The 26,198-nt window shown below is 34.9% G+C and overlaps 1 protein-coding gene and 3 pseudogenes across 1 annotated transcript; 3 read left to right on the top strand and 1 right to left on the bottom strand.

The window, feature by feature from the left end:
* Nucleotides 1–5,978: 5,978 nt before the first annotated feature.
* LOC132113220 (baculoviral IAP repeat-containing protein 2-like) lies at nucleotides 5,979–7,347 on the bottom strand (annotated as a pseudogene).
* A 6,816-nt stretch (nucleotides 7,348–14,163) lies between these two features.
* On the top strand, nucleotides 14,164–15,851 carry LOC132113218 (interferon-induced protein with tetratricopeptide repeats 1-like). Its single transcript, XM_059521035.1, has one exon. It carries the CDS (start codon nucleotides 14,578–14,580, stop codon nucleotides 15,769–15,771), a length of 1,194 nt encoding a protein of 397 aa, XP_059377018.1. The 5' UTR covers nucleotides 14,164–14,577; the 3' UTR covers nucleotides 15,772–15,851.
* Nucleotides 15,852–20,990: 5,139 nt separating this feature from the next.
* LOC132112667 (interferon-induced protein with tetratricopeptide repeats 1-like) lies at nucleotides 20,991–22,928 on the top strand (annotated as a pseudogene).
* A 1,006-nt stretch (nucleotides 22,929–23,934) lies between these two features.
* On the top strand, nucleotides 23,935–25,491 carry LOC132113376 (uncharacterized; annotated as a pseudogene).
* Nucleotides 25,492–26,198: the final 707 nt, after the last annotated feature.

Below are 26,198 nucleotides of genomic sequence, written 5' to 3'. Positions count from 1 at the left end.
CATTCATATATAAAACATTCTATAATTTATATAATATTTATATAATTTATATAATATAATTAATCATCATGCTAAAGTTGAAATCATTCTGTTCTTTTAAAAAGGTTATAAAAAGCTTACTAAAACCAATTGTTTTAGTTTTAGATAAAAATTACATAAAACATTCTATCCTTTATATTCTATCCTTTATATAATTTATATAATATAAATTATATAATCTAAAACAATTAAACTATGGTTGTCAAAAAATGATATCCTTTAAAAGTATATAATGGAATGCTTACACAATATATCTTACTAAAAAGAATAAAATAAAAATAAAAATCTTCTTACATGTTTGTAAGTCTGGACGGTCTCTGACTTCAGTGATCAAGATATCAGGGACTGAAATTATAATCCTAAAAGTTTAAAAATGTTTTACATTTAATACATTATTAAAAGTTGTAATAGAGTTGTTAAATTATTAAAAGTGGTAAAACAAAAACACTGTTTTTCCTGAATGACCTCACACTGTCTCAAAAAGTAAAGGAGCCGCGTGCGCGTGTCTGTATCCGTCTATGCGCGCCCCCTCTCCGTCTGAGCTCTGACCACCTCCTTTGCATACCAGAGTACGGTGAAATCTCACACTAACAAAAGTTGAAAACATGCCCTTAAAAGTATAATATAAATATCTTATTGATCCAATTGTTTTAGTTTTAGATGAATAAAAGTATAAATGAAATGCTTACTGAAACCAATTATTTTAGATAAACAAAATAATAAATAAAATTGTCTTACCTTATTTTAGAGAGAGTTGAAGAAGTAGCTCCTAACACATCATTGTCCATTGATGTCCACAAAAATGCAATGTATTAATGGATTCAAAATTGTTTTACACAACTGAATTCATATAGTCATTCCTGAATGTCTCTCAAAGCACCGTCTCAAAAACATAGGGAGGCGCGCGGTATGTGTGTCAAAAAGTAAAACACACGTGTCTGTGTGTGTGTGTGTGTGTGTCTGTGCGCGCCCCTTCACATGTGAGCTCTGACATATGAAACAGGACCCCACTCTACATTCCTGAGCACGGTGAAAGTGAGATTAATATACATATAACATCATATACAATAATATAATATAATATCTTACTAAAAAAATCTACTGAAATGCTTGTAAAAAGAATAAAACTCATCTTACATGTTTAGAAACTTACAACTCTTGAACTTACATGTTCAAGAAGCTCTTAAGAGACATAAATCACAAAGTGGTTCTCTCTCACACCAGCGTCTCTGACTCAGAGGACTGTATTCAGTGATGGGATGAGACATTGTGTTAGGGCTAAAATTACTTCAAAGTAACATCTTAAAAGGTTAAATGATATCTTTTAAAAATAAAATGTAAATAAATTATAAAAAGTCCTAATAAAAACAAATATTCTACAACGATGGTCTGTGGAAACGCCTGTGAAATGTTCAATAGTTTCTTAAGTTGTATCTGTGAGAAAATGACAACAACATAGGCCTATCTTCAGAGAGAGCAAGCATGAGTTGTACACACTAAATTTATTTCAAATCATAATCTTAAAATTAAAAGACTGTTTAAATCTTTAAAGCTTGAATACATACTCATCTTCTATTTATCTTTTAGAAGACTTGCGTATGATATAAATTATTTTGTTTAACGGTGACCTAAAATATAATTGTTATTAAACAATGCCTGTTCAAAACTTTAGATGGTTGAAAAACTGTACTTGGTCGTAAACTGTACTTAAATCTCATTTATATGAAAAAGATTCAATCAGCATTTTTTGTCCATGCTGGGTTTCAATTTTATGGTGGGGCTTTCCATAGCTATCCCGTACACCTAAAAACGACCATCACAGAAAAACAAAATTTAAAAAAAAAAATGAAATAAATAAATAATTTAATAAAATGTAAAAAAGTTTTAGCTAAATAAAAACACCTTACATTTCCAGACAGGCGAAGTAGTTCATTATGCAACAATCCAAAAAAAAGCAAATAGCCCCAGACCCTTCAGTGATAAACTACAGTGTGAACTGAAGCTTCAGGATATAGGGCAACAGACCAGATGAGTCTCGGGGGACAATGTCGCAGTACATCTAGTCTGCTAACGCCTTTCCAGAGTACATCCAGAGTTTACACTAATTTCATTTAGAAGCATAACCTTAAAAGTTTAAATCAAATCTTTAAAGTTTTATTAAAATCATATCTTTTATTTATCTTCTTAGAAGATTTATGTATTATTGTTACTGTTGTTATTGTTAAGCAGTGTCTGTCCAAAAACTTTAGATTGTTACATACAACATACAACATGAAACATGTTGTCAAAGTTTGTCACAAAAATCCTAGGACTTCACATTGCTCTTATTCAGACAGTTGAATCATTTGGAAAATCAAAGTAAAAATCACACATCGTCTTAATTCGAAGTATAAGTATAAGATCGTATAAGATCATTTTTACTTGTATCTCCCGAACTAGGGTGAAACCCTTTACTGAGAATATACTATCGGTCATCTACTCAAAATACATGTAGAAGTTTCAAATGTTAGCATTAGCTGATGGCGGCCGCATGACTTTGGGGAGAGCTATAGCACGAAGCATGCCCTTCGACCTCCTCGATTTTGGAGGCTTTTTTTGTTAAAGATTTCTCCCATCTACTCACTTTTTCAAATGAGAATCTATGACAACATGTCTTCCAATAGCACATCATCGAGTTTAATTATACATGTTCTACCGTTATGCCACCTATATAATGATTTACACAACCAAGCAATGGAAAAAGCTTGTAATTTTGACTTACCCTGTCGAGAAGAAAGCAGGCACCCTTTCATTAGCTCTTTCCACCAGGGAAAAGCTATCCCGATATTTATTTACATACCGATCAATTCAATTTTAGCTTTTTGGCTTTTTTGGAGGGATTTTGTCCCGTGCAGTGCAGCCTTTCAAATGTGCCGAGGACTGTATCAACGCCCCCCCATATGGTCTAGCAGTTAGGATTCCTGGTTTTCATCCAGGCTGCCTGGGTTCGACTCCCGGTATGGGAAGACAATTTTCACAAATACAATTATATTGAATTCAGAAAATTTCACTATGGAATATTTACTTTATCTATCATAATTTCAATTTAGTACGTCATCATTTCAACTTTTCATCTCATAATATATGACGCATAGTCATAATTTCAACTTTTTAAGTCAGAATTACAATTTTTGTCAATGACGCTTTTTTAATGTAATACTTAAAACGTTTTTAAGTCATAATTTGGTTGTTGACTATAGTAGAGTTGATGATGAAACTTTGAGTTAGGCTAGTGATTTTTGTCCCTCTCTGCTCTTTTTCAAGATGGCGGAACGACACGGAAGCCTCCTTGGACTTACCCTCCCCATGTAGATAAAGATAATAAATTAAGTCAGATCATTGGCAGAGATCATTTTACACCCATGAGGACATATTTATTAATAAAGACAATGATTTTAGCTAATAAAATACCATTTTTCAACCGAGCGAATCTGCACATGTGAGGCCTTCAAAAGTTTCAAAAGGCCTTCAATCGTTCAATGTGTAATGGTTGTGTAAAAATCAAATACTGTATTACACTTTTCAAATGATAATCTAGCTTTAAAGTTTCACAAAGTCTGACACAAGGCCATTAACATGTTCTTTTTGCTTATTTCTACAAATATCAACCTGATCAATATGAATACGATTAAACAAGTTAATTTTTAAGAAAAAAAAGAGTTTTAAAATACAACCAGATTTCTCTAACATCTCACTCACAACGCAACACGTTGTAAATAAACATTTTCAAACTGTAATTTAACCATATTTGATTAATATTATGTTGATTTAAAGTTTTTGTTATTAACTAATACTTATAACATCTGACCCAAAATAAACAGATAATGGAATCTTCACACTATACAGTTAGATATTCTCCTACTTAGTATCTTTGGATGTATCTGTGGCTGGATTTTGTCACACTCTTGTAAAGACTATGGACTAACTTTAAAACATACTTTTTATACAGGAATCACATGTGTAAGATTCAAAAGATCAATTCACTAAGAATTTGTGATACACAAATAAATACACAAAAGTTTTCAAATGATGATGGTTTTATTACTCCGCTAGATTAGTCATCTTGTTCAGATAGCAGACGACGCTGTTTCACATGTTGTACGTTGGACTGTGTGTGTTTTAGGTGAAGACGTTTCTTTGAGAGCCGTTTATAGAAATAAATGACGCTTAAGAATTTAAGTGATAGTTTGACTACATTGATATCAATCACACAAATACGAATCGCACAAGCTGTTTTACACTTTTACAACAGAATCACATCCGACTATTGCACCGAGAGAGGCATACTCATTAAAGATCGAGGCCTTAAAGTTCCACACTTTGGTAAAACCTGCAGATAAAAAGAAAAGTCAATTCTAATTCTAATTCTTCATCATCATGAGCCATTTAAAACAAATACAGAAAAGCCACTATAGTGATCAGTTTTAGCTTTTGACTGTTTGTCATTGACATCTTGCTTCGTTTAGTTTGCAAAAAGTGCATAGAGTGTGGTCAGATATTGCATGAAGAGAATTTATGAAAAACATGAATAAATATTGCATCAAGAGAATTAAATGACGGTCCTTCTGAGAGTGTTTAGTATGAGAGTGAATCTTTCTGCTATGTCTACGAAACATCGACGTCAAAGATAAGTATTAAACTTTAAACTCGTCTAACTATTACACTTATTTTTTTTATTACACAGTTATTTGCGTGTGTGTGTCACTAAACAACGGTTAAGCTCATGAATTACGGTTGATACGTGGTATTTTTATGTGAAAGGGGGATGATTCATTTTTTATTCTGGCCCCACCAATACTTTTAGGCATCTGTCTTTTAGGCCCGATCCAGAAAACAGTTGTTGTGTCTTAATAATTGTTCTTCTTTTTATGATCTTTTTATTCGGCAGAATGCCGAAATATTTTACATATCGTAAATTTCAATTGTTAGATAAATCATCTAACTATTATATGTGAAACAAGCTCAGTCGCATTAGAGTCGGATTCTTGTTTACATTGAACATCGTTATTGAACCTTTTTCAATATTATTGAAAATAATTGTTATAAAAGTGCTATTGTTCTAGGCCTCATCAAAGTTCACATAGTTTTCACCGGACCACTCTGAAACAAGACCAAATATTTGCGTGTAACATTTTGTTTGCATTTCTTCTGAAACACCCTGTTTTGAAATTGTTTAACATCACCATTCTCAATCTATTGTAGCTTGTCTATTTTTCTTACACTTTAACACTTACCGTATTGTCGGGTGTGATTGTAATGTTTTGTATGCCGTTTTATTTACACTTTCCCACGGATATCATATTTGTTATATATCTCTTTGTTCATATACGACAGTATTCACATGAATTGGCTTGATTTGTATCTTGATTTGATACGCGAGACATTTACATTAAATTATTATACCGTCTTAGTTTTTAAATAAAGCTAAAATATATATTTTAACCATGCGGATATAGAATGCCCCACAAGGTTCTCTGTTCTCTGGTTCTATGTTTTAAAAATGCTGCGAAACAAAGACAAGGACGCCTCTTTCTATAAGCGACCCTCAAAATTTGTGCATACAACAAAATTACTTTTGTCTCACTGTTTGAAGAAAAACTTAAATCAGCTGGTGCTTGATAACTATTGAAGTTATTAAACAACCCTGAATTCGGTAATGATGCGATATGGATATCACGTTTTAATTTTAGCTCAATACATTTAAATGCGGTAAAGGTCTATGAACTTTAACAATAGTCGGTAAAATGAACTTAAACATGAAATAAATCCTAACTACTTTCTAAATGTTTGTAAATCCAAAAACTGTTGTCACTGGATCGAGTGAAAATAATAAACTTTGTTTTTATGCATCAAGTTAAATCCAAAAACTGTTTGTTACTTGGATGGTGAATATCTTCACTTTATGATAGGAAAGTACGGACAGCTCCTTTGACCAAGCCTCTACATATGGGGCACTTGCTCAGAGAAGGTGCACATTCTTTGCACACAACTAGGTGACCACAGGGGATGAAGACAATGTTCACTTCTTTAACCATGCAAACTTTGCATGTGCGCTCCTCTTGGAAGTCTTCTTAACTGTTCCTCCATAGGCAAGTCTGAAAGATCTTGACTCGGGGATGCAGCTTCATTTGTCTGGGCCATCAGTTCTCTCAGCAGGCAGACATCATTCTTCTTGATCCAGTTGAGGAAGACCTCTGCTGCTGCATTTCTTTTCGACAGGACTAACTCAATGAGCTGCCCTGTCTGCTGCGTGACTGTAGCGCAGTTACGAATAATGTCATACTCTTTCTCTGAGATGATGTTCTCCTCTAGAAGATGGTCCATTAAGCTCTGCACACTTTTTAGGCGCTGTGACACGGCAAGATGATGTTTCTTAAGAAAAGTAAAACCATCTAATGCCATTTCCTCCGCACTTAGTAAATCAGATACCAACTCTTGTACGGTTTTGTAATTTTCTCCACTTGCGAGAATTTTGCTCTGAACGGTTTGCTTCACCAGGCCAAAATCAAATCCCATCTCTAAAGCAGACTTCACCACCGCATCTTCTGAACGGTCTTCTCCAGGACCCACAGGCGGAATAACAAATTCTCTTGAGTCGCTGTCTCCATTAGTCAATAGCTGTTCAAATAGTCTTGGAAATCTTGCTTGAATCTGATGAACAAACTCTAGGCCCTTTTCTTGCAACAGGTATTCACATCTTGGAAACCACTTGGCATGTTCTACCCATGGATCATCACCAGACTCCCAACATCTGAGTCCACCATCGCAAGAAAAGCACTTCACGTCATCATTACAACCAACATAGTAAAAACCAGCCTTAGCCAATTGGTCTGGTCGAACAGTTATTCTTGAGGGCCAGTAGACAAATGTGAGCAACCTTTCTTCACACTGTTGCATTGCCGATACATTGAAAAGGCTAGATAAAGGTACATTATCTGCTCGGTCACCTCTAACAAAGCGGCAGTTGGGGTAATGCCTCTGGTGCTCTGATACTGCACGATCTCCCGGTTCCCAGTTGCTAAGCTGGCCTCCACAACTGAAGCAAGCCACTCTGTCGCCCTGACCAAGGTAGTAGAAACCACTTTTGGCAAGCTCGGCTGGACTTACTGGTGCAGAAGTCCAATTCTGAAAGGTGTCAAGGCGTTCCTGTTCCCGACGCATGTCAGGATTGTGGCAAACCTGAGGTCGCTGGTGAGACATATCTAGGTAACCCACCTGCTCCTCCTTTTGGCCTGAAACGGGTGTCGCGGGGCCGGAAAGCTGTAGCATGGCTACAGGCTATGGCTTGCTCTACGATGTAGCTGGCAAGACTTTCAACTAATTCACCAACGTCAGTTTTTTCATTTTTTTGACACCAGTGACACACAGAGATCTGTTACAAACATTTAGAAAGTAGTTAGGATTTATTTCATGTTTAAGTTCATTTTACCGACTATTGTTAAAGTTCATAGACCTTTACCGCATTTAAATGTATTGAGCTAAAATTAAAACGTGATATCCATATCGCATCATTACCGAATTCAGGGTTGTTTAATAACTTCAATAGTTATCAAGCACCAGCTGATTTAAGTTTTTCTTCAAACAGTGAGACAAAAGTAATTTTGTTGTATGCACAAATTTTGAGGGTCGCTTATAGAAAGAGGCGTCCTTGTCTTTGTGTCGCGGCATTTTTAAAACATAGAACCAGAGAACAGAGAACCTTGTGGGGCATTCTATATCCGCATGGTTAAAATATATATTTTAGCTTTATTTAAAAACTAAGACGGTATAATAATTTAATGTAAATGTCTCGCGTATCAAATCAAGATACAAATCAAGCCAATTCATGTGAATACTGTCGTATATGAACAAAGAGATATATAACAAATATGATATCCGGGGGAAAGTGTAAATAAAACGGCATACAAAACATTACAATCACACCCGACAATACGGTAAGTGTTAAAGTGTAAGAAAAATAGACAAGCTACAATAGATTGAGAATGGTGATGTTAAACAATTTCAAAACAGGGTGTTTCAGAAGAAATGCAAACAAAATGTTACACGCAAATATTTGGTCTTGTTTCAGAGTGGTCCGGTGAAAACTATGTGAACTTTGATGAGGCCTAGAACAATAGCGCTTTTATAACAATTATTTTCAATAATATTGAAAAAGGTTCAATAACGATGTTCAATGTAAACAAGAATCCGACTCTAATGCGACTGAGCTTGTTTCACATATAATAGTTAGATGATTTATCTAACAATTGAAATTTACGATATGTAAAATATTTCGGCATTCTGCCGAATAAAAAGATCATAAAAAGAAGAACAATTATTAAGACACAACAACTGTTTTCTGGATCGGGCCTAAAAGACAGATGCCTAAAAGTATTGGTGGGGCCAGAATAAAAAATGAATCATCCCCCTTTCACATAAAAATACCACGTATCAACCGTAATTCATGAGCTTAACCGTTGTTTAGTGACACACACACGCAAATAACTGTGTAATAAAAAAAATAAGTGTAATAGTTAGACGAGTTTAAAGTTTAATACTTATCTTTGACGTCGATGTTTCGTAGACATAGCAGAAAGATTCACTCTCATACTAAACACTCTCAGAAGGACCGTCATTTAATTCTCTTGATGCAATATTTATTCATGTTTTTCATAAATTCTCTTCATGCAATATCTGACCACACTCTATGCACTTTTTGCAAACTAAACGAAGCAAGATGTCAATGACAAACAGTCAAAAGCTAAAACTGATCACTATAGTGGCTTTTCTGTATTTGTTTTAAATGGCTCATGATGATGAAGAATTAGAATTAGAATTGACTTTTCTTTTTATCTGCAGGTTTTACCAAAGTGTGGAACTTTAAGGCCTCGATCTTTAATGAGTATGCCTCTCTCGGTGCAATAGTCGGATGTGATTCTGTTGTAAAAGTGTAAAACAGCTTGTGCGATTCGTATTTGTGTGATTGATATCAATGTAGTCAAACTATCACTTAAATTCTTAAGCGTCATTTATTTCTATAAACGGCTCTCAAAGAAACGTCTTCACCTAAAACACACACAGTCCAACGTACAACATGTGAAACAGCGTCGTCTGCTATCTGAACAAGATGACTAATCTAGCGGAGTAATAAAACCATCATCATTTGAAAACTTTTGTGTATTTATTTGTGTATCACAAATTCTTAGTGAATTGATCTTTTGAATCTTACACATGTGATTCCTGTATAAAAAGTATGTTTTAAAGTTAGTCCATAGTCTTTACAAGAGTGTGACAAAATCCAGCCACAGATACATCCAAAGATACTAAGTAGGAGAATATCTAACTGTATAGTGTGAAGATTCCATTATCTGTTTATTTTGGGTCAGATGTTATAAGTATTAGTTAATAACAAAAACTTTAAATCAACATAATATTAATCAAATATGGTTAAATTACAGTTTGAAAATGTTTATTTACAACGTGTTGCGTTGTGAGTGAGATGTTAGAGAAATCTGGTTGCACTACGCCTGAAACTTAGTCATCAACATCTAAACTAAAAATTATCATGGTTTAGTTGTATTTTAAAACTCTTTTTTTTTCTTAAAAATTAACTTGTTTAATCATATTCATATTGATCAGGTTGATATTTGTAGAAATAAGCAAAAAGAACATGTTAATGGCCTTGTGTCAGACTTTGTGAAACTTTAAAGCTAGATTATCATTTGAAAAGTGTAATACAGTATTTGATTTTTACACAACCATTACACATTGAACCATTGAAGGCCTTTTGAAACTTTTGAAGGCCTCACATGTGCAGATTCGCTCGGTTGAAAAATGGTATTTTGTTTGCTAAAATCATTGTCTTTATTAATAAATATGTCCTCATGGGTGTAAAATGATCTCTGCCAATGATCTGACTTAATTTATTATCTTTATCTACATGGGGAGGGTAAGTCCAAGGAGGCTTCCGTGTCGTTCCGCCATCTTGAAAAAGAGCAGAGAGGGACAAAAATCACTAGCCTAACTCAAAGTTTCATCATCAACTCTACTATAGTCAACAACCAAATTATGACTTAAAAACGTTTTAAGTATTACATTAAAAAAGCGTCATTGACAAAAATTGTAATTCTGACTTAAAAAGTTGAAATTATGACTATGCGTCATACATTATGAGATGAAAAGTTGAAATGATGACGTACTAAATTGAAATTATGATAGATAAAGTAAATATTCCATAGTGAAATTTTCTGAATTCAATATAATTGTATTTGTGAAAATTGTCTTCCCATACCGGGAGTCGAACCCAGGCAGCCTGGATGAAAACCAGGAATCCTAACTGCTAGACCATATGGGGGGGCGTTGATACAGTCCTCGGCACATTTGAAAGGCTGCACTGCACGGGACAAAATCCCTCCAAAAAAGCCAAAAAGCTAAAATTGAATTGATCGGTATGTAAATAAATATCGGGATAGCTTTTCCCTGGTGGAAAGAGCTAATGAAAGGGTGCCTGCTTTCTTCTCGACAGGGTAAGTCAAAATTACAAGCTTTTTCCATTGCTTGGTTGTGTAAATCATTATATAGGTGGCATAACGGTAGAACATGTATAATTAAACTCGATGATGTGCTATTGGAAGACATGTTGTCATAGATTCTTGACGCATAACAGCTACCGCAGCTGCAACACTCATTTGAAAAAGTGAGTAGATGGGAGAAATCTTTAACAAAAAAAGCCTCCAAAATCGAGGAGGTCGAAGGGCATGCTTCGTGCTATAGCTCTCCCCAAAGTCATGCGGCCGCCATCAGCTAATGCTAACATTTGAAACTTCTACATGTATTTTGAGTAGATGACCGATAGTATATTCTCAGTAAAGGGTTTCACCCTAGTTCGGGAGATACAAGTAAAAATGATCTTATACGATCTTATACTTATACTTCGAATTAAGACGATGTGTGATTTTTACTTTGATTTTCCAAATGATTCAACTGTCTGAATAAGAGCAATGTGAAGTCCTAGGATTTTTGTGACAAACTTTGACAACATGTTTCATGTTGTATGTTGTATGTAACAATCTAAAGTTTTTGGACAGACACTGCTTAACAATAACAACAGTAACAATAATACATAAATCTTCTAAGAAGATAAATAAAAGATATGATTTTAATAAAACTTTAAAGATTTGATTTAAACTTTTAAGGTTATGCTTCTAAATGAAATTAGTGTAAACTCTGGATGTACTCTGGAAAGGCGTTAGCAGACTAGATGTACTGCGACATTGTCCCCCGAGACTCATCTGGTCTGTTGCCCTATATCCTGAAGCTTCAGTTCACACTGTAGTTTATCACTGAAGGGTCTGGGGCTATTTGCTTTTTTTTGGATTGTTGCATAATGAACTACTTCGCCTGTCTGGAAATGTAAGGTGTTTTTATTTAGCTAAAACTTTTTTACATTTTATTAAATTATTTATTTATTTCATTTTTTTTTTTAAATTTTGTTTTTCTGTGATGGTCGTTTTTAGGTGTACGGGATAGCTATGGAAAGCCCCACCATAAAATTGAAACCCAGCATGGACAAAAAATGCTGATTGAATCTTTTTCATATAAATGAGATTTAAGTACAGTTTACGACCAAGTACAGTTTTTCAACCATCTAAAGTTTTGAACAGGCATTGTTTAATAACAATTATATTTTAGGTCACCGTTAAACAAAATAATTTATATCATACGCAAGTCTTCTAAAAGATAAATAGAAGATGAGTATGTATTCAAGCTTTAAAGATTTAAACAGTCTTTTAATTTTAAGATTATGATTTGAAATAAATTTAGTGTGTACAACTCATGCTTGCTCTCTCTGAAGATAGGCCTATGTTGTTGTCATTTTCTCACAGATACAACTTAAGAAACTATTGAACATTTCACAGGCGTTTCCACAGACCATCGTTGTAGAATATTTGTTTTTATTAGGACTTTTTATAATTTATTTACATTTTATTTTTAAAAGATATCATTTAACCTTTTAAGATGTTACTTTGAAGTAATTTTAGCCCTAACACAATGTCTCATCCCATCACTGAATACAGTCCTCTGAGTCAGAGACGCTGGTGTGAGAGAGAACCACTTTGTGATTTATGTCTCTTAAGAGCTTCTTGAACATGTAAGTTCAAGAGTTGTAAGTTTCTAAACATGTAAGATGAGTTTTATTCTTTTTACAAGCATTTCAGTAGATTTTTTTAGTAAGATATTATATTATATTATTGTATATGATGTTATATGTATATTAATCTCACTTTCACCGTGCTCAGGAATGTAGAGTGGGGTCCTGTTTCATATGTCAGAGCTCACATGTGAAGGGGCGCGCACAGACACACACACACACACACACAGACACGTGTGTTTTACTTTTTGACACACATACCGCGCGCCTCCCTATGTTTTTGAGACGGTGCTTTGAGAGACATTCAGGAATGACTATATGAATTCAGTTGTGTAAAACAATTTTGAATCCATTAATACATTGCATTTTTGTGGACATCAATGGACAATGATGTGTTAGGAGCTACTTCTTCAACTCTCTCTAAAATAAGGTAAGACAATTTTATTTATTATTTTGTTTATCTAAAATAATTGGTTTCAGTAAGCATTTCATTTATACTTTTATTCATCTAAAACTAAAACAATTGGATCAATAAGATATTTATATTATACTTTTAAGGGCATGTTTTCAACTTTTGTTAGTGTGAGATTTCACCGTACTCTGGTATGCAAAGGAGGTGGTCAGAGCTCAGACGGAGAGGGGGCGCGCATAGACGGATACAGACACGCGCACGCGGCTCCTTTACTTTTTGAGACAGTGTGAGGTCATTCAGGAAAAACAGTGTTTTTGTTTTACCACTTTTAATAATTTAATAACTCTATTACAACTTTTAATAATGTATTAAATGTAAAACATTTTTAAACTTTTAGGATTATAATTTCAGTCCCTGATATCTTGATCACTGAAGTCAGAGACCGTCCAGACTTACAAACATGTAAGAAGATTTTTATTTTTATTTTATTCTTTTTAGTAAGATATATTGTGTAAGCATTCCATTATATACTTTTAAAGGATATCATTTTTTGACAACCATAGTTTAATTGTTTTAGATTATATAATTTATATTATATAAATTATATAAAGGATAGAATATAAAGGATAGAATGTTTTATGTAATTTTTATCTAAAACTAAAACAATTGGTTTTAGTAAGCTTTTTATAACCTTTTTAAAAGAACAGAATGATTTCAACTTTAGCATGATGATTAATTATATTATATAAATTATATAAATATTATATAAATTATAGAATGTTTTATATATGAATGTGAAATAACTAAAATGTGTTTTCCAACTTTAGCATGATAATTAATTATATTATATAAATTATATAAATATTATATAAATTATACAATGTTTTATATATAAATGTGAAATAACTGAAATGTTTTCAACTTTAGCATGATAATTAATTATATCATATACATTATAGGATGTTTTATATATAAACGTAGAACACACCGATCCCATTTATACACTGCTCAGGAATGTAATGGGAGGGGGGAGACACACACACACATACACACACACACACACACATAACCGTATAACTGGGATAAACTTCAAACAAGCTAACTGGCACAAACTTCAAACAGCGTAGGGGAGGGTGATTTAGTACTAACTAGGTCAATAGGGTAAAACTTTCTGTCAAAACCACATGATCGATGTGTGGGGAGTGTTTCCTTTACCGTTTAAACTAGCCGTCAAAATACTATAATTTAGTACTAACTAGGTCAATAGGGTAAAACTTTCTGTCAAAACCACATGATCGATGCGTGGGAAACGGTCATAGGTTAGCCCCTGAACTCATTCCGGAAGTTCAACCCATCCATCATAAGGTCACCGGAAGTTCAACCTGTCAAAAGGTCAAAGGTCAAAGTCATAAATCATCATGACAGAAGGTGTAGAATAATCACTACTACTATAAACACATAGGAGAGCTCATATAAAGTGCAGATCACTACTGCTGAAGAAACACATCTACCAAACCAGATCACTGCTGCCCATTGTGATGGAGTAAGTGTTTTTTTCTCTCTTCATTAATTTATGAAAAAAAAATCTCATAATGTGGATATTTTAAGAATCAGTTATACTATAAAATATTGTCTTATTTTTTTTTCATTTAAATCATTTTTTGCTTTTATTTCTAGACCTAATACCTTTATTTTTAAGATTACTTACGATGACTTGTTTTCTTCTCATAATTGAGGATTTATTGTTGATTTTCTTTTATTTATTCATTTTTGGTACAACATTCAAATCAATTTCTCAATGTCCTCTGATCTAAATGTAGTGCCAGCAGTGAATGACTAATTAATTTTTCTCTGTAACTCCACATCCCCACTGGAAAGCAACCTCAAGGGCCTGGAGTGCCATTTCACCTGGGATCTGGGGCAAATTCGAAATGAGCTCCAGGGGTTGAAGAGGAACATGCAAGATGAGCAGGCGTGCATTAGACTGATCCACTATTACAACCTGCTGGGCTACATCCAACAGGCTCTCGGCTTCAACACAGAGGCGCTGATGTACCTGCACAAAGCAGAAAGTGTGATGCAGGAGCAGGGAACAGAAGCTGCAGTCCGGCTGCAGGTCAACAAAGCTAACCTGGCTTGGATCTACTTCCTCATGGGAGACATGGATAAGAGTAAAGCATACATAGAAGAGGTGGAGAAGCTTCAGCGAATGCATCCTGCTCCACCTGGATGTGCTCTACATCCTGAAGTCAGTGGAGAAAAGGGCTGGACGCTGGTGAAGTTCAACAAGTCCAAGAAGCGTCAGGCGATTGATTATTTTAAGATTGCTTTGAAAGCAGAACCAGAAAGGAAGGAATGGCACAAAGGTCTTGCCATAGCCATGAGCAAGACATATATAAAGTCTGAATTGACTCCACAGCTGGAGGATGAAATACTACAGCAGGTGAAAACGGCAGCAGAGATGGACCCAAATGATTTGTTCCTTCAATCCTTTTACATACTAAAAAAGTTTGAGGTGCAGGCAGAAAAAAATGATAAGGTTGTACAAAGTTTACTAGAGAGATCCATTAATACTGGAAACTTGGAGGGTTTGGGTTATATCCTTGAATATTTTAAGAACATTTCAATTGAGAGAGCGATTCAAGAGGGAGAAAGGGTTCAGGAAATGTTCCCCACTTGCCCTAAAGTCTTGAGAAACCTATACAATTTATACAAAGCGAAATTGTTCGCTATGAAGGAAAACAGCCAGGAAAGGAAGATCTTGACTCAGACATGCATGAAGCAGTTTGAGAAGGTTGTCAAACATTATCCAGACTGTGTCAGAGGATGGTTAGCTCTTGCAACACTGCACCGTTACGAACACAACACTGAGAGAGCAGATGAGATTTACCAGCAGCTCCTGTCAGAGAAAGATGATCTCCCTCCTCATACACAACAGTTACTGTACTATAGTTATGCCTGCCATCTACATCAGAGAAGACAGTCCAGAGATAAATCAATCAACTTTCTCATGAAAGCAGCAGAAATCCAAAACATTTCAGAGGACAAACAGAAAAGCATAATGATTCTTAAACAAACTGTGAAGAATGACAGAAACCCTCGCTGTGAGGAGATTTCACAATTTCTCAAGAGAGTTCTTAATGATGAGTAAATAGTCTCTTTATTTCACTTATTCACACAAAGTGAATAAATAAGTGTGAAGGTGAGGTCATCTTTACCACTGTTTGGTGCATTTTCAAGTGTTTTACCAGGAAACCATGTGTTTTTTTTTTTAAGTAGGTTAAAGTTGGTCTGATAAGGAATTACTGCATTGATTTTAAAGTTAATTCTGTGTGAGTTGTGCATAGAGTATACATTTCATGGCTTTACATTTCTCATAGCAATGGCATTGATAAATTATTAGACAGTTTCCCATTTCACTTTTACCCTGTATTTATGACATTTAACCGAAAACCATATGAAGTATTTTTTAATTTAATAGATTTCCTGTATATCTAATTGCAAGAATAACTGTATCAGCTGATAAGGACTCATCTCTATCCAATGACATGACACACTTTTGAAAATCTGTAATAAAATCACTTGTTGAATGGACCTCATTAAATCTGTTTATTGCTTGTTGACTTCATTTACTGTTTCTTTTGATATGCAAAAGATTTGACTGACTTGAAATACACAATGAATCTGATGAATAGAGAGAGATCTAGCATCAAAATCAACTGGATACAACTAAACAAATGTTTAAAAGAGTTCAGCTTTGTAAATAGTGGCTCATATTGAGAGTGGAGCTGAGTATAAATGTTTGGTAACACTTTATTAGGTTGCATTTGTTAACATCAGTTAACTAAAAATGAACTAAAAATTGACAGCTGTATTTTTATTTTAAACTAACATTAACAAAGATTAAAAAGTACTTTATCATATGTATTGCCAATTGTTACCAAAGTATTACCATTTTTTTATATTATAATAATATGGTAAATATGCAAATCACTTCAAACTTTTAAGTGGCAAGCCAGTTGGTCTTTTCTGAGCTGAGTTTAAATGTTTGGTAACAATTTATTATATCATTCCACAATTTATAATGCTGCATTTATTAACATACATTACATTAGTTAACAGTAACAATAAAAATACTTTTAAAGCATTCATCTACCTTAGTTAATGTCCATTTGAACATTTCTTAACATATTATTATAAAAGAAAAGAAAAAAGTGAAAAAGTGATTAAATGTCTCATATCGAAAAAGTGATTACTGGTCTCATATAGTCTAAAAATAAACTAAAATTTCCAGGTCTAGGGTCTATTCAACTACCATATAAGTTTCAAATCAGTCAGTCCACAGTAAAATGCACCCAGCCTCCATAAAGTAGCTGTGATTTTTCATGAACCGTTGTGACTTCTCTAAAAAGTTGACGTCAGAACTGCCTACATGGCAACCGCCTTCAGTCATCACCCCAAACACTGCCCACAGTCCCAACTCCTTTTGCCAAACCCCAACAATCATTTCTGTCCAGTCCGCTTGTTTTATTGCATTTAACCACAGCTTTTGTGTTTTTTTTTTTTGTCTGACAGTAGATATGCAATCACATTTCTAATCTGAGGCTGTATTACGTCGATTCTGGCACAAGAAGATGATATTTTAAGCTCTAGATATATTGTAAGCGAAACTGTGCTGCTGCTTTGAATGGGCCGCCTCAGACAGATTCCCTTTGTTTTGCTGCCTCCAGATAGTGCTGAGACGTTGGCTGACCCTAGTTACCTGTGGTTGGCCTGGCGGAGTGTCACTCAGAAAACAACAGGTAAATCAGAAGAGAGGCTCATGAATATTAATTAGACAGGCCAAAATTGACATGTTCTCAGCAGAGCTCCTGGAGCTGTAAAAATATATTGAGATGGTTTTTGGTATTTATTCCACAAATATATATTCATAAGGACATCAAAACATAAAATAAAACTCTAGAAAGTTGTAAAATATGTGACCTTTAAAATCAAACATTTTATGTTGAGATTTAAAGCCGCAGTTTTACCATTTAAAATTTTTGGGGGTTAAAACTGATCCGAAATCAATATTTGAGCAAGTACATTACCAGCCAGTGTTCGAAACTATCGCCTTACTTTAACCCAATTCACAATGGTTAGTTTATAATAATGTTTTCTAATTTGAATGGTATGGTTAGGTTTTTGCAGGATATTTGAGCATGCTGCTGCATCATTACATTATGTTTTTAAACATAAAGAAGTTGTCCTGGCTACTATGGCTATCACTTGTGTGGATCCTGCAGGTGGCGGATCATTTATAACCTTTTCTCAAAGCAGCAAGAATAATTAAATGTATCATTTTGATGGCGGATTGTAATCCAGAAAGGACCATGCGTTTATGAAACACATATGAAATTAAATTATATTCCAGTTTTAAATGTGCTTCTGATTACAGATAGCCTAGGATTACACAAGATTTGTTTTTTTAAAAGACAACCAGTTTGAAGGGAGCATAATTTGCTTTTTTTGGGATAAAATAATTTCTTAACATGAAATTCAAATGGTATGACAATTAGAAATTAGACTGGACAGAAATTGCAATCTACACGCTAATACACACTATAGGTAATGCTGATGTTGTTAACATTAATCATTTGAGAATAAAGTATAAAAATTATAATAATTTGCATGGTTTGATGTGATATGAGCTAACCGATCTAGATTAAATCATCCTTGGTATCACGATTTATTGAAATGCTTTTTTCCTTAGTTAGTCAGAACAAACTTGGCAGACTTGTTACTTACTTGTTCAGATGACAATATACAGTGAAAATTCTTATTTGGGTCATATATTCCAAGACGTAGAGTAACATCTCCTTAGAGTTACAAATGACCTACTCTTATCATCTGATCGTGAGTGTATCTCTCTATTAGTTTTATTGGATCTTAGTGCTGCGTTTGACACAGTTGACCTTAACATTCTTTTGCATAGACTTGAACACTTTGTTGGCATTAATGGAAGTGCATTAGCATGGTTTAAATCGTACTTATATGACCGCCATCAGTTCGTAGCAGTGAATGAAGATGTATCATATCGATCACAAGTGCAGTATGGAGTACCTCAAGGCTCAGTACTAGGGCCGCTACTCTTCACGCTTTATATGTTACCCTTGGGAGATATCATCAGGAAACATGGTGTTAGCTTTCACTGTTATGCTGATGATACTCAGCTCTATATTTCTTCGCGGCCCGGTGAAACACACCAATTTGATAAAATAATGGAATGCATAGTCGCTATAAAAAACTGGATGACGAGTAATTTCTTACTGCTAAATTCTGAAAAAAAGAGGTGTTAATTATAGGACATAAAAACTCTGCTTGTAATAACCTAGAACACTGTCTAAGACTTGATGGTTGCTCTGTCAATTCTTCGTCATCAGTTAGGAACCTAGTTGTGCTATTTGATCGCAATCTTTCCTTAGAAAGCCACGTTTCTAGCATTTGTAAAACTGCATTTTTCCATCTCAAAAGATCCTTTTCCTATTTGGCGCCTAAACTCTGGAATAACCTACCTAACATTGTTCGGGAGGCAGACACACTCTTGCAGTTTAAATCTAGATTAAAGACCCATCTCTTTAACCTGGTTTACACATAACATACTAATATGCTTTTAATATCCAAATCCGTTAAAGGATTTTTAGGCTGCATTAATTAGGTAAACCGGAACCGGGAACACTTAACATAACACCCTATGTACTTGCTACATCATTAGAAGAATGGCATCTATGCTAATATTTGTCTGTTTCTCTCTTATTCCGAGGTCATCGTAGAATACGATCGTAGAGCCCCAGATACAGATCCCCTGTAAAGACCTTGTCTCAGACGACCACCAGGACAAGACCACAGGAAACAGATGATTCTTCTGCACAATCTGACTTTGCTGCAGCCTGGAATTGAACTACTGGTTTCGTCTGGTCAGAGGAGAACTGGTCCCCCAACTGAGCCTGGTTTCTCCCAAGGTTTTTTTCTCCATTCTGTCATCGATGGAGTTTCGGTTCCTTGCCGCTGTCACCTCTGGCCATACTTGCCAACCTTGAGACCTCAGAATTAGGGAGATATTAAAAAGGACCGGGGGGGGGGGGGGGGGGGGGGGTTGTGTGTCATCATATATATCACATACACAAACGATGTGTCGTCATATATAATATCACATACACAAACGCAAAGAAAAATGTAATTCATTTATTTGACAAATTCAATTCCTTAAGGCCTCTCCTCAGGAGGTTAGACCCTAATTTGTTAGCTACTGTAAATGAAGAGATATGAAATAGCTAGATCTTATCAATAAACATTTATTAATTCATAGCCTAATGCAACAATTACATAAGTAAACTCTCAAAACATTATAATTATGACATTTCATTTTTAAATTTTCATGTAACAGTCTAAAGCTAAATAAATAGCTGTTCTTGCCTTTCATTTCAGACGTCTGCTTCTAGGGGCCGTTCACATATGGCATCTTTTTCGCGCTCAAGGCCGTTATTTCAACCGTAGGTGCGCGGCCGCGGTGAGCACGCTCATAATGGAAGCAACGTGGTGCGCTACTTTTTCCAGGTGGGTTTTTCCTTCTCATCTCTCCAGAAATATATCTAGTAGTAAAGCTAATGCGAGCCGAGGTGAGGCTAGAAATCAATTAATCCTTTGCTGACACTTCTTCGTCGTCATCATGGAGAGCGCAGTTTGGTTGCATAGCAACGACAGGCTAGAATATCTGTGATTGCAAAGTACAATAAATATCCACACCAGTGCTGTTACTGACTGACACAAATACTAAAAAAAATAAATAAATACTGATTCATCTGCGCTGGAGCCGTGCCGGTATTGTGCACAATTCTGTTAGATTTGCTAGATTATTACCCCACTAGTATTGGTAGATTTAGGGTTAGGTGTGGGGGAGGGGTTAGAATAAGGCACTAGTTAGGATTAGGCAATCGGGCAGCAATTTCAGCGAGGGGGGGAATAACTTGCAAAATGAGCACAACCCATGCAAGATAATTCTGCAAACAGCTGTTTACAGACAGAGATGGCGACAAAGAGGCAAAATTTATGGACTTCAGCTTTAATGGAACTGAGGTAACATGAACTAAAAATGAACAGCTGTATTTTTATTGTAAACTAACTTTAACAAAGATTAATGTCTAATGCTGTAACATATGTATAGTGCATTGTTATAAGTATTACTTTTTTTATATATATGTAATATGGTAAATTTGCAAATCACTTAAAACCTCTAAACATCCAGCCAAAACAGCAAAACAGTTGGTCTTGCTCACATAATATTATCAATATCACTTTGGACCATAGAGTACAAAGTACAGTGAATCATGGACATGTTGTGCTGCGAAACCTGCACCTTAGGAGTTTATGCTTGAGGAAGAAGACAGGTTTTAAACTTTATTACTGTCATTAGTTTAACTGCACTTGAAGAAACAAAACCTAAGGCAGAATAGAAATGTCCAAGAGAAGAATCCTGAGCTGATGTGTTTAAAGACTTTGTTCACTATAGATAAGCAGGTGGTTTTATGAGCTTGATCATTATAAATACAGGAAGAATCTCTAGGAGACTTCACATAAAGAACAAATCAGCATTGCTAAAAAAATTCTCAAACTGGACCACCACTGGAGTAATAATGGAGTAAGTCGTTTACCAATCAAATAGGCAATAATGCAAACTAATGTACTCTGGGAATTTAGACTGCTTTTTAGACTGTACTCAGATTTGTTAAAATATTTTGTAGTCTATTGAAAATGTTGATTATCCGTTCAATGCCTGCTAGATATCTGTATGACAAAAATCTTTTTTCCTCCAAATATTTCTGTAACTCCAGCTTGAAACAACACCTTGAGAAACTGGAGTGCCATTTCACTTGGGATCTGGGGCACTATCGAAATGAGGTCCAGGGGTTGAGGAAAAACATACAAAATATGTTAGAGCAGGAATGCTGGGTGGTTCACCATTACAACATGCTGGGCTACATCCAACAGACTCTTGACATCAACAAAGAGGCGCTGATGTACCTGCACAAAGCAGAAAGTGTGATGCAGGAGCAGGGAACAGAAGAAGCTGGAGTCCAGCTGCAGGTCAACAAAGCTAACCTGGCTTGGGTCTACTTCCTCATGGGAGAGATGGAAAAGAGCAAAGGATACGTAGAAGAGGTGGAGAACCTTCAGCAAATGCATCCTGCTCCACCTGGATGTGCTCTACATCCTGAAGTCAGTGGGGCTGGGGCTGGACGCTGGTGAAGTTCAACAAATCCAAGAAGCGTCAGGCAATTTATTATTTTAAGATGGCTTTAAAAGCAGAACCAGAAAGGAAGGAATGGCACAAAGGTCTTGCCAAAGCCATGAGTGAGGCATTTACAAATCATAAAAGCCCTCCACAGCATAAATATGAAACTCTAAAGCAGCTGAAAACTGCACATGAGAATGACCCAAACAGTTTGTACATTCATGCTTTTTATTTAGAAAAATGCTCTGAAGTGCAATCAGCAAGCACTGAGAGACCAATGCAAGGTTTACTAGAGGAAACTCTTAAAACTGGAGACCTGGAATGTTTGGTTACTATTCTCAGGTATTATAGAACCATTTCTGTAGATAAAGCTATTGAAGCGGCAGAGAGAACTCGAGAAAAGTTCCCCACCTCAAACAGAGTGTTGAAACATCTGGCAAATTGCTACAAATGGAAGGTTTACAATGTAAATAAAGACAGCATGGAAAGGAGGAAGTTGGCTAAGAAATCTGCTGAGCTGTTTGAGGAGGTTGTCAGACATTATCCTGACTCACTCAGAGAAAAGGTAGCCCTTGCATCAATGCACCACTGTGCAGACAACAGTGAGAGAACAGATGAGATTTACCAGCAGCTCCTGTCAGAGAAAGATGATTTCCCTCCCCACAGCCAACAGTATATTTACTATAGTTATGCCTGCCATCTACACAACTGCAGACGGTTAGAAGATTCAATCAACTTTCACATGAAAGTGGCAGAAATCCCAGCTAATACAGATGACAAACAGAAGAGCATAAACGTTCTTCAAAAAACTGTGATGAATGGCACATACCCTCGCTGTGAGGAAATTATACGTTTTCTGAAGAGAATTCATATTTACTATTAAAGTGTGCTTTATTATAACAACCATAAAAAATAGTTAGAGAAGAGTTTTCTCTGTTTAACCTGATTCACAAACTATAATAAAGACATGGTGCTCAGTACAAAAAACAAGAATTTTAAATTATATAACATTAATTTGTTTTGTGTTAATGGGTGTTGGACTTTTTTCTTATTTTTCCTCTGTATAGTGTATTGTATAGCTATTGTGTGAGGGCCTGTCTGGGTCATTTGGTAATATTTTAAAAGATTGTTTGTGACAAATAAAGTTTCTCATTTCACCTTCATTTACCCCTTTTGAGACTATTTAACCAAAGACAATACAGAGAAATAATAAACATTAATAGTTTTTCCTCTGAAACTAATTTCCAGAATGACTATCATCTCAATTGGGATAGTCTCAAATATCTAATGAAGGACAAGAACAGTGTAGTAAATTTCCATCCCATAAAAATTCACTTGTTTAATGTAACTTGTTAAGACAAAGTAAATAAATAAATATGTATTGCTTATATTGGCTTCATCTCCTTTTTCTGTCAATTTAGGAAATGGTGAATTAATTTTGAATACACATTGAATCTGAAATTGGCAGATGAAGAGATATCTAGCAGCAAAAAGAGCTGGAACCAACAAAATACTAAAAGGCAGATTAACTTTGTAAACGCTAGCACATACTGAGAATACAAATATTCATTATAATATGGTGAATATGCAAATCTCCTCAACTGTCTAAACAGCTGACCAGAAATACAGTCGGGTCACATCCACAAAACAGCATAAATATCAAAAGCTCCAAATGTTATTTGTAGACAAAATTTCTGGAATATATCTAATGATTATATTATGAGTTATGAGTTTGGGGATTCAGTAAAATCTGGTTCTAGTTGGTAAAACACAGTGATTCATGTGCATCAATGCTGCAAAGCAGCTTGCACGAGAAATTTATACCAGAACACATGCATTAAGCTTGAGGAACAAGTCTCTAGACTTTTATCACTATCATTAGGAAAAACTTCACTGCTTTTCGTAAGCAGTTTCTGTGCTAATACTGTCACCTAGAGGAATTACAGTACAGCTATAATAAAGCATATTTTTAAACCACTTTTGCCTCCCCCAAATTAAGCTTTACAAATACAGCTCTTTATATGAGTCTATTAAACTGAGGGCATGTCTCAACAGGTAAAGGTTGACTTCTTTCAATAAAAAGTCCAACAAATTACAAATACTTTTAAGTTTATCTTACCTGGCTGTCAAGAAGAAACTCTGCAAGCTTGCTGGCTCAATTTAAACTTAAAATCCGCATGAAATCAAAATGGACTTTATTTGCTTTATTAGCACACATTGCTAGTCTTTATGTGAACAATTAATCCATCCAAGTTAATCCGCTGTAAAAAAAAATGATTTGTCATGGTAATCTTTAATCAAATCTGAACATTTAAATGCTTCCGCTCTGGAATGGCATTCCTTCTCTGAATATGTTAGTTTGACGGCTTGGGCAGAATATCCTTAAACAGACCCTCCAACCCAGGGGTCAAACTCAGTTCCTGGAGGGCCACAGCCCTGCAGAGGCAATGGCGATAGACCCAAATTATTTTTTTCCTTCAGTTCCTTTATATACTGAAAATGTCTGAGGTGCAAGCAGAAAACAATGATGAAGAAATACAAATTTCTAGAGAGAGAGAAATAGAGAGAACCACTGAAACCCAAAACTTGGAGGGATTGCAGGTATTTTTCAGTATTACAGAAAATATTCAGCAGAGAGAGTTTTTCAAGAAGGAGAAAGGGTTCAAGAAAATTTTCCTAACTCTACTAAAGTTTTTAGAATTGTAGCTAATTTATACAAATGGAAGGCTCCATTTCTCGATGAAGAATGACAGTGAGGAAAGGGAGACTTTGTCTAGGAAATCCACTGAGCTGTTTGAGGAGGTTGTCAGACATTAACCCGACCGTCTCAAAGTAAAGTTTGCCCTTGCATCACTGCACTGTTACACACACAACACTGAGAAAACTGAGGAAGTTTACCAGCAGCTCCTTTCAAAGAAAGATGATCTCTCTCTTGAATAGTTATGCCAGCCATCTACATTATTCTCAATAGTCCAAAGATTCAGTCTTCTATTACATCCAAGGAATGACAGATCGTAAACGAAAGAGTATAAAAAAATCCTTTAAAATATTATCAGGAGGGGAAGAGACCCTCGTTGTTGGGAAATTCAGCATTTTCTTGAAGGAATGGAGACTTAAAATATACTCTAATGCTACAGACAAGTTATAAACACTGTACCAACATCATACAACAACCCTTTAAAAAAGTCATTATGGAGGATGTTCTCTTTACATTTCACTCTATGAAGAAAACGTAATAAAGAAATGGTGGTGAAGAAAAAAAGAAGACATAAAACTGGGACAATTATTCCCAATCACAAATTATAATTCCCAGTCACTAGTCTATATTAGAATTCAATGCTATATTTTGTTGTCTTAATGGATGTACAGTAACGTCCAGCACTAGTTACATTAATGTTTAAAAAAACAACAACAAAAAACAACTTAGAGCTGGATCATGTGCTTATTGCATTTAATTATAACTACTGTTCACATATGAATATAAAATACTTTTATACTGTAACTGCTTTGCTTTGAGACCTTCATTTCTGAAATGTGGATTTACAGATGTGTTGCTTACATGTGCTGCTGTTTCAAATAGAATAAACATTTATTATAAAACACTGATGCATTTAATTTATTTCTAATTTCTAACTGATCAGATCTGCCAGCTTAGCTGATTTTGAAACTTTGTGTTTTCTGTTTGCAATAATATGTAAATAAAAATAAAAAATCTTTTCTCAACGATGAGTGATTTTCAAACATTAGAATTGTGCTTTTCACATTTTCCAATGAAATGTAGCCTGCCAATGGAGAGACTGAAGATACATTGTGAAAAACTGAAAATGATCTATTGTAACAGTGTTCCAGCACAAAACAAGGTCACATACAAATAAATGTGCACTCTTCAGAGTCACAAGGTATTTGATGTGCCATCTAAAAGATTAAATCAAGAGATTACATTTGATTCATTTCTTTCTCTTCTTGTAGAATACCCATAATTATTTTCGGAGGGAGAATATTGTCCATGATCTTTATATGAAATACAGGTTATCTCATACTGTTTATATATAGCATCTCATATTATTCTTGTTTCAATGACATTTGGCCATTTTTTCAATCCATAAAGTCCAAAAAGTCTATTCACCAAGGCATTCTATGAATGGCTCACACATAATAGTCCAAAGAAAGCATTGTAGATTGATGCATAATAAAAAAAAATCCATTGCATTTTGCCATGTTTAAAAACGTAGAATTGAAATCATTTAACATAAAAATGTACACAAAGTTATCACATTAATAACTCAATTGTTATCAATTGATAACAT

This window comes from Carassius carassius, chromosome 32 (genome assembly GCF_963082965.1).
Source record: "Carassius carassius chromosome 32, fCarCar2.1, whole genome shotgun sequence".
NCBI classification, from domain to species: Eukaryota; Metazoa; Chordata; class Actinopteri; order Cypriniformes; family Cyprinidae; genus Carassius; species Carassius carassius.
This window is presented reverse-complemented; position numbering and strand designations above follow the sequence as displayed.

Bases quoted from the DNA above. Each gene is read 5' to 3' on its own strand.
- LOC132113218 (XM_059521035.1), top strand. From the start codon at position 14,578: ATGCAAGATGAGCAGGCGTGCATTAGACTGATCCACTATTACAACCTG.